The 16,052-nt window shown below is 39.3% G+C and overlaps 1 protein-coding gene across 9 annotated transcripts in view; it reads right to left on the bottom strand.

Annotated features, from left to right (window-relative positions):
* Positions 1-16,052, bottom strand: part of fbrsl1 (fibrosin like 1) — a 541,590-nt gene that overhangs the window by 398,419 nt on the left and 127,119 nt on the right. For all 9 annotated transcript variants that reach the window (XM_033043936.1, XM_033043932.1, XM_033043931.1 and 6 more), the window contains one exon: positions 9,892-10,092. In XM_033043936.1, the coding sequence (XP_032899827.1) occupies positions 9,892-10,092 (201 nt within the window). The remainder of the gene's footprint in view (positions 1-9,891; positions 10,093-16,052) is intronic.

Raw genomic sequence — 16,052 nt, 5'->3', positions numbered from 1 at the left:
AGCTTGGGGCCAAGGAACAGCAAAGGTCTGGTGAGAGAATAGAAGTCAAAATATAAATGTTGAAATATCAGCCTCTGCCAAAATTATGGCCAATTTTCTTTTTCTTTCGGCAATATTTTCTCTTTGATTTCTACAGACAAAGATAACTCTTAATATCAAGATGAATCACTACAAGGTGAAGCTTGACAATACATGCTGCTAGCTATCAAAAGGTCATGAAGTAGAGTATATTCTTAAATGATGTTCACAGACGAGTACTTATAACAACATTTAAAGAATAGCAGTCAGAAACAGGGAAGCTTCCAACAGCAGAGGCACAAAGGTTAGAACCATTCCATTACTCCACAGATGCATAGACACTACCATTTACCACTCAAGTTTAGTGAAACATTGGTGGATAGAAATTCTTAAGAACACTGGGCTAAATGATTTAAATCCCCATTACATGTTACCTCCTTGCTGCATTCTATTTCTTTAGAGAACAATATTCTAGCAAACCAGAAGACTTTGAATAGAATTTCTGCTATATTTGATTCTAATACATACAAATGGTCTCAGTGGAGAAAAGAAATAGGAATTTCTTCTACAAATTCCCTAAACTCAGTGCCTATTGGGAAGGTATTGTGTATCCGCAACTTTCTCCTTCATCTCTAACCATATTAAGTTGGAATCAGTGAGCAAAAAAATAACTTCCTTGTCAGAGCAGATCATCACAGAAATATACATCTAAATTAGGTTCAATGCTATGTAAATATCCTTTCGTGTCCCGCTGAGTTACTCCAGCATTTTGTGTCTACCTTCGATTTAAACCAGCATCTGCAGTTCTTTCCTACACATACTGAAATTTAGGTTAATCTGTTTAAATACAGGAAGTCAATTACATGCATTTAAACTATGTTCTTGGTTTTCCAGATCCACTATAAAGTGTACACACATAATATACTGTCATGCTACAGCACAGAGGCCATGCGGCCGTTAGAATTTCATTGATGCAACAAAAAAAAAGCACAAATTGCCTCTGGTGCTGGAATTCTCACCAAGATGATCGTTATGAGGAAACCTATAACTGAATCCGTTAAGTCATAGGTAAAGAGCAATTTTAACCAATCTTTGCCCAATAGCACCAAATTAATAGTAAAAAACCCAAATGCCATTTTAAGAGTTGACCCGTAAACTGTTGCCTAGTCTGTGAAAATTGCTCACTGCACCAATTTGTTTCGAATCTGACATTAACGTTGATATATAATATTTTAATCGTGCTGCTTAGACGTAGAGAGCATATTTATTACTGTAGTTCAGATATGTAGATTAGTTGCAACATTAATGTGATATAAAATGAGGGAGAAAATTAATTTATCTTATCTTCAAACCCGTTGACAAAACGTGGGACAGCTTGGTTGTTACTACTTATCCACTAGCTTAATAAGCACAGGATAGTCGTGCGTAAGGCACAAGGGGGCTAGTTGTTTGCATGTAATTAATACAGTACCTTCAGGTAATCTGATGAATGTGAGTAAAAGGAAGTCAAATAAAAGATAAACTTTCATATCTGAATGCACATTTTATATATTATCCATTCTAATCTTGGTTTGAGTCATAGAGACAGTGTCATACAGTGTGGAAACGGGCCCTTCAGTCCAACTTGCCCACGCCGAGCTACGTGTCCCATCTGCACTAGTCCCACCTGCCTGCGTTTGGCCCATATCCCTCTAAACTTGTCCTATCCGTCCAAATGTTCTTAAATGTTGTGATAGTACCTGCCTCAACTACCTCCTCTCGCTGCTTGTTCTATACATCCACTACCCTATGTGTGAAAAGGTTACCCTGGAAATTCCTATAAAATATTTTCTCCCCTCGCCTGAACCCTATGTCCTCTGGTTCTCGATTCCCCTACTCTGGGCAAGAGAATCTGAGCATCTACCCGATCTATTCCTCTCATGATTTTGTACACTTCTATAAGATCACCTCTCATCCTCCTGCACCCCAAGGAATAGTCCTAGACTACTCAAATGTTCCCTATAGCCCAGGCCCTTGATACCTGTTTTTTTTTTAATAATTCAAATTTTATTAAACATTTCTCTCCTTAAAAGTCAACCATTTATTCTGATGAAAGAGCCTCAACCTGAAGGATTATCTGTTCTTCTCCCCACAAATGATGCTTGACATGCTGTGTATTTTCAGCATTTAAAAAAAAAAAAAAAATCACCTCACATAGCGTCCACTTCAAAAACCTCCCTTCCTTATAGCTTCTCTCTGGCTTCCACAAATTTTTGAGCTTGACTTTTTCATATAAAATGTTTTTATTAACTAAGAACATCATTGCATTGGATTTAATCCTAAAATTTAAATAATGACAAGAAAATAGGCCAAAGTCAGCAAGGCTTTGTGAAGTGGAGGTCTTGCTTGACAGAGTTTCTGGAATTCTTTGAAGGAGTAAATAGCAGGACAGATAAAGGAGAGTCACATGTTAGGCCGCTTCAGAAGATGAGAGCTCACGGTATCAATGGGAAGATACAAGCATGGATAGCAGGTTGGCAGAAGTCAAAGAGTGGCAATAAAGGGGGCTTTTAGTTGGCTGCCAGTGACTATTGGAGTTCCACAGGGGTCGGTACATTTCACCTTGTATGTTAATGATTTGGACGAGGGGATTGAAGGCTTTGTGGCCAAGTTTGTGGATTATATGAAAATAGGTGGAAGGGCAGGTAGTGTAGAGAAAGCAGGGACTCTGCAGAAGTACATGGACAGGTTGGGAGAGTGGGCAGAGAAGTGGCAGATGGAATATAGTGAAGCAAAGTGTAGAGTCATGCATTTTGGTCCAAGAAGCAACCTTCCACCATCACCCTCTGCTTCCTTCGATGGAGCCAATTTGCTATCCATTCAGCTATCTCTCATTGGATCCTATGCGATCTAACCTTCCAGAGCAGCCTACCATGCTGAACCTTGTCGAATGCCTTACTGAAGTCCATGTACACAACATCTACAGCTCTGCCCTCATCGACTTTTTTGGTCACGTCGTTAAAAAAAATCAATCAGATGTGTGAGACACGACCTCCCACGTACAAAACCATGCTGACTATCATATAACATATAACAATTACAGCACGGAAACAGGCCATCTCAGCCCTTCTAGTCCGTGCCGAACACTTCCTCTCACCTAGTCCCATCTACCTGCACTCAAGACCATAACCCTCCATTTCTTTCCCGTCCATATACCTATCCAATTTATTTTTAAATGATAAAAATCGAACCTGCCTCCACCACTTACACTGGAAGCTCATTCCACACAGCTACCACTCTGTGAGGAAAGAAGTTCCCCCTCATGTTACCCCTAAACTTTTGTTCCTTAATTCTCAAATCATGTCCTCTTGTTTGAATCTTCCCTACTCTCAATGGAAAAAGCTTATCCATGTCAACTCTGTCTATCCCTCTCATATTTTTAAAGACCTCTATCAAGTCCCCCCTTAACCTTCTGCGCTCCAAAGAATAAAGACCTATCTTGTTCAACCTTTCTCTGTAACTTAGGTGCTGAAACCCAGCCAACATTCTAGTAAATCTCCTCTGTACTCTCTCTATTTTGTTGACGTCTTTACTATAATTTGGCGACCAATATTGTACACCATACTCCAGAATTGGCCTCACCAATGCCTTGCACAATTTTAACATTACATCCCAACTTCTATACTCAATGCACCCCACTAGTCACCAGCCTCCAACCTGACAAACAGTTATCCACCATTACTCTCTGGTATCTCCCATTCAGCCACTGTTGAATCCATCTTGCTACTCCACTATTAATACCCAACAATTGAACCTTCTTAACCAACCTTCCATGTGGAACCTTGTCAAAGGCCTTACTGAAGTCCATATAAACAACATCCACCGCTTTACTCTCATCAATTTCCCTAGTAACCTCTTCAAAAAATTCAAGAAGATTAGTCAAACATGACCTTCCAGGCACAAATCCGTTGACTGTTCCTAATCAGATCCTGTTTATCCAGATGATTATATATATTATCTCTAAGTATTCTTTCCATTAATTTGCCAACCACTGACATCAAACTAACAGGTCTATAATTGCTAGGTTTACTCTTAGAACACTTTTTAAACAATGGAACAACATGTGCAATACGCCAATCCTCCGGCACCATTCCCGTTTCTAATGACAATATTTCTGTCATAGCCCCTGCTATTTCTACACTAACTTCCCTCAATGTTCTAGGGAATATCCTGTCAGGACCTGGAGACTTATCCACTTTTACATTTTTCAAAAGTGTCCGTACTTCCTCTTCTTTGATCCTCATAGTTTCCATAGCTACTCTACTTGTTTCCCTTACCTCACATAATTCAATATCCTTCTCCTTGGTGAATACCGAAGAAAATAAATTGTTCAATATCTCCCCCATCTCTTTTGGCTCTGCAGATAGCTGTCCACTATGACTCTCTAATGGACCAATTTTATCCCTCGTTATCCTTTTGCTATTAATATAGCTGTAGAAACCCTTTGGATTTACTTTCACCTTACTTGCCAAAGCAACCTCATATCTTTTAGCTTTTCTAATTTCTTTCTTAAGATTCTTTTTACATTCTTTATACTCAAGCACCTCATTTACTCCATGCTGCCTATAATTATTGTAGATCTCTCTCTTTTTCCAAACCAAGTGTCCAATTTCCCTTGAAAACCATGGCTCTTTCCAATTATTACTCTTTCCTTTCAACCGAACAGGGACATAAAGATTCTGTACTCTTAAAATTTCACCTTTAAATGTCCTCCATTTCTCTTCTACATCTTTCCCATAAAACAAAATGTCCCAATTCACTCCTTTTAAATCCTTTCGCATCTCCTCAAAGTTAGCCTTTCTCCAATCAAAAATCTCAACCCTTGGTCCAGTTCTCCATAATTATATTGAAACTAATGGTATTGTGATCACTGGACCCGAAGTGCTCCTCAACACATACCTCCGCCACCTGACCCGTCTCATTTCCTATCAGGAGATCCAGCACTGCCCCTTCTCTAGTAGGTACCTCTATGTATTGCAGCAAAAAACTATCCTGCACACATTTTACAAATTCCAAACCATCCACCCCTTTTACAGAATGTATTTCCCAGTCTATGTGTGGAAAATTGAAATTCCCACAATTACTACCTTGTGCTTACTACTAATATCTGCTATCTCCTTACATATTTGCTTTTCCAATTCTCGCTCCCCATTAGGCGGTCTATAATACACCCCTATAAGTGTTGCTACACCTTTCCCATTTCTCAGTTCCTCCCAAATAGCCTCCCTAGACGAGCCCTCTAATCTATCTTGCCAAAGCACTGCTGTAATATCTTCCCTGACAAGCAATGCAACACCTCCACCTCTTGCCCCTCCAATTCTATCACACCTGAAGCAACAAAATCCTGGAATATTTAGTTTCCAATCGCAGCCATCCTGCAACCATGTTTCACTGATCGCCACAACATCATACTTCCAAGTGTCAATCCAGGCTCTAAGCTAATCCACCTTTCTTACAATGCTCCTAGCATTAAAATATGCACATTTAAGAAACCCACCACCTCTTAGTCTGTTTATTATCTTTTTCTTCTTTCTCCCCTACATGTTGGGTCTGAGTGCTTCCCTTCTCTGCCTCCTGCCTCACACACTGTCTACTAGCTTTCTCTATTTGAGTCCCTCCCCCAAACCGTTCTAGTTTAAAGTCTCCCCAGTAGCCTTTGCAAAACTCCCCGCCAGGATATTTGTCCCCCTCGGGTTCAAGTGCAACCCGTCCTTTTTGTACTGGTCACACCTTCCCCAAAAGAGGCCCCAATGATCCAGAAACTTTAATCCCTGCCCTCTGCACCAGTCCCTCAGCCACACATTTATCCTCCACCTCACTCCATTCCTACTCTCACTGTTGCGTGGCACAGGCAGTAATCCTGAGATTGTTACTTTTGCGGTCCTTCTCCTTAACTCTCTTCCTAACTCCCTAAATTCTCCTTTCAGGACCTCTTCCCTTTTTCTACCCATGTCATTGGTACCTATATGAACCACGACCTCAGGCTCCTCTCCCTCCCAATGCCAGGATATCTTGGATTTCCCACACAGTGGTTACTACTCGCTGCCAGTTTTGTTGTGGAAAAATTTTCAAACAAGCTGAAAAATTGGTCGGCATGGAAAAAATCGATACTTTTGAACTCGTAGTGCAGTGGTAGTGGGGTCGCCATGTCGTTGTAGGCAGTCTAGGTAATCTCCTTTGCTGACCGGGCATTTACTCCTTCTCCCCCCTTCTCAGCTCCCCCTCCCCGCTCTTTTAAAGGGCTTACCGTACACTGCCAGCCTGCTCATTGCGGGTATGACCTTGGCTTTGCACCGTGTGAATTTGAGGGGTGTGTGAGTGTGCGAGTGAGTGAGTGTGAATTTGAGGTGCGTGTGCGTGAATTTGAGGTGCGTGTGCGTGAGAGAAGTTGAGGTGTGTGTGTGTGTGTGTGTGTGTGTGTGTGTGTGTGTGTGTGTGTGTGTGTGTGTGTGTGTGTAGTGTGTGAATTTGAGTCTAGAGTGTGAGGGCGCCTAACGGCAGTGGCTCAACTGCAGTCCGTCTGTCTTTTTTAAATTTTTGTCCCGTTAGATGTATGTTTTTGGCTTTAATTTTTATTATTTTTTAGCTGTGTATATGTGGGAGGGGGGGGGGGGGGGGGGGGGGGGGGTGGGAAACCGTTTAATCTGTTCCCTGTATGGGGACCCGACTTTTTCCCTGTCGGGTCTCCGGTGTCGTTGGGCCTAACATCGTGGAGCCGGTGGTGTGAGAATCTGAGGTGTGTGTGTGTGTGTGTGTGTGTGTGTGTGTGTGTGTGTGTGTGTGTCTGTGTCTGTGTCTGTGTCTGTGTCTGTGTCTGTGTCTGTGTCTGTGTGTCTGTGTGTCTGTGTGTGTGTGTTCGCGCGCGTGTGTGTGTGTGGCGCTGACAGTCGATCCAGCTCGCGCTTTTTTAGGCGAGTGCCCCCCGGCTTGAAGGTCGCAGACAGTTTGATGAAAAGTCGCGTAAGTGGGACATCACAGGCCCTTAACTTGCCCTTCCCAATTTCCCAATACCAGATCCAGCATTGCCCTCTCACATGTGGGGGCCTCTACATACTGAACTCTCCTGAACACTTGAGGAATTGCACCCCATTTAAACCCATCACACTATGATTTTCCCAGTCTATATTGGGAAAGTTAAAATCCCCTACTACAACAACCTTATTTGACCTGCAGCTGTCTACAATCTCCTGACACATTTGTTCTTCTAATTCCCGTTGACTATTCGGGGGTCTGTAGTACACCCCCAACAAGGTGATCATCCCTTTTTTGTTCCTCAGCTCCACTCATATAGCCTCACTGGACAAACCGTCTGTAATATCACCTCTGATCTCTGCTGTGATATCCTCCTTAACCAACAATGCAACCCCCCCCCCCCTCCCCTCCTCTTTTTCCCTCACCCCCATCTCTCCTAAAGTTCCTGTACCACAGAACATTGAACTGCCAGTCCTGCCCCTCCCTTAACCAGGTTTCAGTCATGGCTGCAACGTCCCAGTCGCTCGTACCTATCTATGCCCTAAGCTCATCTGCCTTACCTGTCAGGCCCCTTGCATTAAAATCCGTGCAGTTTAAACCAACCCTCCTTCCTCGCTGTCCACCTCGCTGAGCAATTTTGGGCACCATATCTGAGGAAGGATGTGCTGGTTCAGGAGAGTCCAGTGGACATTTACAAGAATGATCCCAGGAATGAGTCGGTTAACTGATGAGCGTTTGTCGGCACTGGGCCTGTACTCGCTGAAGTTTAGAAGAATGAGAGGGGACCTCATTGAAACATACAGAATTGTGAAAGACTTGGATAGAGTGGATGTGGAGAGGATGTTTCCACTAGTGGGAGAGTCTAGGACTAGAGGCCATAGCCGCAGAATTAAAGGACGTTCTTTCAGGAAGGAGATGAAGAGAAATTTCCATAATCAGAGTGTGGTGAATCTGTGGAAGACTTTTCATAAGAAGGCTGTGGAGGCCAAGTCAGTGGATATTTTTAAAGCAGAGATAGATAGATTCTTGATTCGCACAGGTGTCAGAGGTTATTGGGAGAATAGAGTTAGGAGGGAGAGATAGATCAGCCACGATTGAATAGCAGAGTAGGCTTGAATGGCCTAATTCTACTCCTATTCCATATGACCTGATGAATTTATGACCTAATGATAGTTGCAGTACAAATGTAACCACTTTTCAATTTTTGTTGAAACACAATGCATCAAAAAACAGAAATGACTTTATCAAATAAATTCAGTCCTGCGCACCCCAGAGCATTACAATGCCTAAGCAAGTGGATCTGAAATCAGAGCAAATTATATTAATGTGTATAAAACATGGTTGATCTGTTGGTTCCTCATTGTAATGAATATAAACTCTAAACTGATTGAATGCAATTGATTAAAAATGAACAAAAATGGACTTCAATCCATACTGAGTTTCTAATGCAATTGTTATCCATCCCCATGCTTTGTTTGTGCATATATTTTTCTAATTCACACACTAAACCATTTAGTTAATGTTGATGCCATCAAATTATATAGATAATCTCTAATGCGGTTTAAAGAAAAAGTAAAACCGGATATTTGGACATGAATTCGTTTTTCTCCATTCATCTAAAATTAAGCATGCTGTAACAAAGGTGAAATACAAGCAACGGCAGATGTTGGACTCTTGAGGAAAAAAAATTGTTGGAAGAGCTCAGTGAATCTGTGGATTTGACGTTTCAAATGGAGACCCTTCTTCAAAGGACCTCCAACAGACACCTCGACTACCCATTTTGCAATGCAGATGCTACTTGACTTGCCGAGTTCTTCCAGTAGTTTGTTTTTTCATTGTAATAAAGTTAGTTGTTTTTCCCCTTTGACAAAGGGAAGAAAATACCTTGATGGTTTAATGCCCCCAATTCAATGAAAACAATTTACTGCAATGTACCATAATATTCTGAATGAATCTTTCAGAAATGAATGAAATCTTGTCCTTGATTAAACTACCACTACATTTAACATGTCAACCTTCATACGATCATCAATTATTTACTATGCTCAATTCAAATCCAGAATCCTATCATGGTACACTTTCTGAATATGTATCTGAATATCTAATCTAACTTCCGAGGCTCACAAGAATGTGTTGATAGAGATAATGGTGATCATTTTTAAGCCAGCTTGTATATTACACTGCCTGCGAGGCTTTCCATTGATTTTTTTGCAATGTGCTGCCTCAAATTAACACAGAGATACTTGCAGCATGTGGCTACCAGAATTTCAGATTGGTGTACATAATCTGTCGTAAGGGAAAGTACAAAATCCAAATCAAACATTACAAATACATGGTGATAACAACTGCACTGGAATTCAAATAGATCAAATACTAATATGGTAATTGTATAATTGTGTTTCCCCTGATTTGTTATAGTTCATCTATTGCATCACACCTTGAACAAGAAATATGCACAATGCTCCTATGTACAAAATGCACCATAAAATGGTCCCAGACTGCAAGTTACAAAGTTAAGCAAGTTGTGCCATGCACGGATGAATATAAAAGCAGGCCATTAACGAGTCCAATAGAAGATTGGTTTGTCTTGGAAAATTTCAAATGTTCACTTCTCACCCCTGACATCAGTTTTAATGGTCACAATTTCAGAATGGATCAATGCCCAGCAAAGATAAATCAATCAAGTTATTGTGAAAGTTGGTCCTTCAATACAATTGGACTGACCATATAGAAATCATGTTCAAAGGGTGCAGGTGAAGGTATGAAATTCATTAATGCAAATCCTGCATCCTGTGCAAACTTTGATATAACAGGAATGCAACTACTACATGCATATAAATTAAAAGGGAACACGTCACAGACCTGTGCCGAGTTCTTCAATGGAACTTTTCTCTTGGTTCGATCTCTTCCCTGATCTTGACCTCGCTCCAAGGTACCATTTCCATTTTCATGTCCATTTTCACTTGGCTCAGCCAACATGCCATTCTCCACCTGCCGTGGTTTCTTCCCTACTTGTTTTTCCCATTTTTCATTTCGTTCTTGTGGTCTCAGTGCAAGTTCCTTCTGCAGTAATACAAAAAAAAATTTAACTATTTTTCTTGTTTGTTATTAAAAAGTGTAAATTAGTTTTCTTAAACATTATATTTAGTTGGGTGGGATTACATGCACCAACAATCTTTAATTGCAATCCTGCAGCATCAATTTAGATGTCAAAATCAACTACTTCATCATGAGACATTAATACCACTGGATTCAATATTTACTAATGGCTGCAGATAGTTTGGCCTACAATAGCAATAACGACTGTCTGTGTTTTTTTGTAGTGTACTGGCACCTCCAAACAATGTACACCTAGATTTTCACATTTTTAGAATTTTAATTTTGACATTCTTCTATTTTAAATTCAGTTTAATTGCAACAAAGATTATAGTTTAAAAATATATCACTTATCAACTAAATTTGTCGGTCAGGCCTTCAGCAGATAGGTGGTCATAGCAGCAACAGGGAAATAATTACAATATACACAGCCAATAGCATTGATAAACTATATTTTGATGGCCATGATTATCAATGTCATTATGTCATTTTCCTGCAATGTGGCAGTGTTTGGTAAATATCTAGTGCATATTACATTAATAATACATTTAATTTTTAACGTGGGTTTGATCCTTTTTAGTTATCATTTGATTAAATTAGAAGTTGATTGATCACAAAAACATCAAAAATTGTTGATAAATGTAGCTTAATATTTCATTAATATGTATACAGAGTCTAATAGACATTCTTATCATTGAGATAAATATTCAGAAGGCTGCATATAAATGCTTCAAATTACAAAACTATACTATCAGGTCAGATGCTGCAACACATGTTTGGTTCTCGTACACTAACTTCTTTATCATTTCAAAAATCTGTTTTCCAATTTACATGTGGTAAAATGTTGAGAGTTATCTCATTACCTACAAATAATTCCAAGAATCCCACAGTTATCAGCAGAACACTAAACATGAAAATTCAACCATGCGCCACTCACTGTGTAGGAAGGAACTGCAGTTGCTGGTTTATACCGAAGATAGACACCAAATGCTGGAGTAACTCAGCAAAAATAACGTGGAATAACCACATTATTATGTTGTTAACGGCATTGGAACTACCAATGGACCAAGCAACTGTGCACTTCAACTTGGTATTGAATAAAGTAGTTTAATCTAACTTTGAGGGATACATTAAACACTTTCTTTGCTTAGCTTAAACCTTTCTCACAGCATGTTTAAATGGCTTTTCAAGTGTACAGATGTTGCAACTATTCATCGCAAATTAATATTGTCGCTTATAACCCGATTCATCCTTTCCACTGCCTTCATTTTATTCATAAAATCTGGGCTACCTCATTTCTATTCTATTTTGCTTATCTTTTCTAAAAAAGTCAGAAATATTTAATTCCTAGTCTTGGCAACTTTGGAACCAAGTACTTTGGAACCTGTAGGAAGGAACTGCAGATGCTGGTTTACACTGAAGATAGACACATAATACTGGAGTAACTCAGCAGGTCAGGCAGCATCTCTGGAGAAAAGGAATAGGTGATGATCTGCTGAGTTACTCCAGAATTTTATGTATGTAACCTCTAATGATCCTGCAATCTTGATGCACAGTTCTTTAAGCTTCCTCAATGTAATTTTTAGCATTGGCTTGATTACTTATTTGCAGAGGTTAAATGTAAAACTCTAAATAAACTGAAATCTCTTATTGCTCATTTATTGCGTACACAAAGTATGCAATAAACTCCAGGTGCTGATTAAGAAACACTAGCTCACATCATTAGCAGATATAGGACACAGAATGTATCTTTTTAATATGAAATGTTATAGGACATTTCTGACTATCAGACCAACATGCTTGTCAAAATTTACTGCAACAACTTTATATTCAGTGAATTGATAATAGATTCATCCCAGCATTTATTTACATAATTGCCCGCGTGATCATACGGTCTACTTCAAAAGTCAGAACCAAACGTTACTGAAGATTAACCATTTCTCCCAAGAGATTGAATGGACAAGAATAAACTCTTACAAGTAGCCAAGAACACTACAAATACAAAATAAACCAAAAGTTGGCCTCCCAGCAACTTCCATAAACAGAGGAGACTCCATGTAAATAAGGTCTTAAGCATTCCCAGAATTTTGCATACAATGAATTGTCAACCTGTAGCCTAAAGAAAGATCATAGCATTCCAAATGTCAAGGAGGCAATAATGAATAATGAATTTCTGAGGCTCCACTCAGTTGGCAAACAGATTTTTTTTGACAAGTATATATTCTTACTTGTGGAGAAGTGTTAAGCTATTACATGCTCCTGGAAAATAGTGAAAAGGCCACAGACCAATTATAATCTGTGGGTGATTTTTCGGGTCTGAAGAAGGGTCTCAACCCAAAACGTTACCCATTCCTTCTCTCTAGAGATGCTGCCTGTCCCGCTGAGTTACTGCAGCATTTTGTGTCTATCCATAGCAGGGAAAATCTGGCAAAAACTCAAATTAAAAGAAAATCTCTCTTTTACCCAAATCCATGTTTAGAGATTGTACTTGTGAAATTGTCTTAACTGGGACATGTCTGGAACTAAAATTACTCTTCAACACATAAGCAAGGGAAGTTAAAAGATTTGTTTTAAATGAGACTTGAAATGATGCAACAATAATGTAATTGACAACTGATACTTTTGATCCAAATGAAACATCTTGCACTTGTCCAAATTAAACTCAATTTGCTTTCTCAGACCACTCACCCAGCTAATTCAACATCATGCTGTATTTCTTGATAACATTCTTCACTGCCGACCTATTTTAGTGACATCTGCAAAAATACTAACTTGTACATTCTCTGCCAAATCGCTGATGTAGATGACAAACAACAATGGTTCCAGCACCGACCCCCCAATCACAAGTTTCTAATCAGCCAAGGCCTTCATGCTCAAATAATGTAATACTATCTCAAAGTGGGGCATATATAATTAAATTATTGAACTGCTAATAATTGAATCTGGACTGATAACACAAGGTATACCTTATTCTAGTTCTGAAGGGCCTTCAACCCGAAATGTTAATTCTGTTTCTCCTGTATATGCTTTGAGTGTTTTCATTCTAAATTTTCAGAATCTGCAGTTTTTTTATTTTCATTACTTATTCTCCTTTTCCTGGATTGCATTTGAGCTCCATATGGCATTGGTAAAAAACGTTCCCAACCCAAAGCTAAGAAATGTGTTTTATTTTTTAGGCTCAGTACAAGTATATTATTAAATATATTGTATTTTAGATCACCAATAGCAAAAAGTGTACATTTTGGAAAAGTATCACAGACAAATGAATGAGAGTGATAATTCTGCTGGACCATTAAATAACAGTTAACAAGATGACTGAAGCACAGAGAAACTTTTGAAGACACTCAGGTGATTGATTAATAGCATCACTTTTAAATATAAATCACTATGATTGCTGAACATAGTTTTGCAGATCAACATGCTTCTTAACTGAGATTATTTTTGGGGAAAATAGCACAATAGTTGCAGGAGAATTCCATTAAGCCCATGCCTGTTCTGTTATTTAGTAAAGATAAAGACACAGTGTTGAAGTATCTCAGCAGATCAATAGCACAATGAATTTATACACATTGTAATTTGCATTAAATAAATGTCCATGCACTATTAAGCTATTAAATAAAACTCTTATTTACTCACTTGTTGGTTTAGACATTGTAAAAAAAAAATTATGCTGAAGAAATTCAGCACCTTCCAGGCATGACTGCTTACCCCAATGAATATGGTAGTTTAAATCTCTATTTAAAATACTGGCATTGCTGCAAGCCATTTCCCATCTTTCCTAGATTTGAAACTCTTGATATATCAGTTGGATATCTTTTAACTGGCTGCAACAGATGGGAATGCAGGAGTAACTGGAAAATGTATAAATAATTCCATAAAATTGCAAATAACAGAAATTGACCACCTACTCCCATGAATTATTGTTTTCTCAACAGATATACTTTTAATGCCAAAGGATCCAAATTACAGATCTGATCATTTAACACCACTGTGTTGTTCTTCTAGTTACACTTCTCCATCTGTAGCAAAATGTTAAAAAATCAATTTGAACACTTATGTGGGAAGGTTTATGATATGATCTATATTCGTAGCTGAAACTATATACATACTGTCAATGGAACTGTGTGTGAATCAATTTATTCTGAAGTATTCTGAACCAGTTCATTCAATGCACAAGTGTATGCTTTTACAAATTCTGGGCAGTAGAAAACATATTTAGACATGACTTAATTGTAAGACTGATGAAAGATGAAGACCCTGTGGCTATAGGCAAAATCTAACATAACCCCATATATTATTATAAGGCGTTAATAAAAGTAATAGGAAATAACAATTTTCATTCAATTTTATAGAGACTGTGAAAGTTGAAAATTGGATATATTCAGATTATACTCCACTGTGTTCTTGAGCTACAAAGTCAAGTAGTATTTAGGTGTTCCGTTGTTGGGTTTATCCACAAGGATCCTGATATTCCAGATGAACATCATATTATGAAGCGGAGGTTGCTTGTGCATGGTTTCTTTTATTGTGAGGTAGACGTTGCAAATCAACCACATGTAAACTTTGTAGAACGAGGTTTTGATCAAGTGACAAGGTTTTTAAGACAAAAGGAGACCAGGCTCTGCTGCATGGGTATTAATGCTGTTATTTTAGTGAACATAATTTATTTTATTTTAATCAACATAATTTCCTAATCATAAGGGAAAAGGGAAATCTGATGCAGAATATGATAGTAGAAGGATTTACAACTTTTTACATTTTTAAACCTACTAACAGGACCAGAACCCCATTCCAATTTAACTGTTGTATTGCACCATACTTTCAATAATATTGAAAAGATAACTGGCCATTCCCCTTCAAAACAGTTGTACCCTTTTGGATTCTGTTGGGGGGGGAGAGAAAGAGGGTGGAAATGACCAGTCAGTGGTAAGCAGCAGTAGCAGTCAGGGCTGTGGCAACAAGTGTGGCTCTATGGCACAGCAGGGAAGGGCAATGTCAAGCAGAACAGACAGGAGGTTCTGTGGCAGCAGTCAAACCTCCAGGATGGTGTGTTGCCGGCTTGGAGCCAGGGTCCAGGATGCCTTAGAGCGGCTGCATGACATTCTCAAAGGGGAGGAGGCGCAGCCAGAGGTTATTATGCAAGTTGTCACATATGGCATAGGAAAGAAAATGGATGAGGTCCCACAAAATGATTATAAACAATTATGCAACAGGTTAAAAAGCAGGACCTCCAGTCCAGATTACCCCTGATGACACATGCTAGTGAGGGGGTAGAAACAGGAAGATGGGACAGATGAATGTTCGGCTCTGGAGTTGGTGCAGGGGGCAGGGATTTAGATTTTTGGACCATTGTGAACTCTTCTGGGGCAGAGGTGACCTATACAAGAGAGATAGATTGCACTTAAACTGGAGGAGAACCATTATCCTGGTAGGCAGGTATTCTAATGCTACACAGGTGGGTTTAAACTAGATTAGCAGGGGGGCAGGATCCAATGAAAACTGAGGCAGAAAATCGTTATGGAAGGTGATGAAAGAAAGTCCAATGGACAGAACAGACAAGAGCACAGTAGGTTCCAAGGAAGGACTGTTGGATTGAATTGCATTTAATTTAGAATGAGAGGCTTGACGGGTAAGGCAGATTAACTCAGGACGTGGATACTTACGTGCGACTGGGATGTTGTAGCCCCCTCTGCTAAAAGGGGGACAGGACTGGCAGCTTAATGTTCCAGTGTACAGGTGCTACAGGAGAGATAGAGGTGGGGTATTGATTTATTGATATAGGAGAATGTCACGGGAATAGTATGAGATTACATTTCTAATGGTTCGTCCAGTGAGGCTATTTGGGTGGAGCTGCACTATAGACACCCAAATAGTCAATAGACAATAGGTGCAGGAGTAGGCCATTCGACCCTTCGAGCCAGCACTCG

Source organism: Amblyraja radiata, chromosome 25 (assembly GCF_010909765.2).
Source record: "Amblyraja radiata isolate CabotCenter1 chromosome 25, sAmbRad1.1.pri, whole genome shotgun sequence".
In the NCBI taxonomy this organism is placed as follows: domain Eukaryota; kingdom Metazoa; phylum Chordata; class Chondrichthyes; order Rajiformes; family Rajidae; genus Amblyraja; species Amblyraja radiata.
Note: the sequence above shows the minus strand (reverse complement) of the source record. Positions and strands in the feature narration are given on the sequence as shown.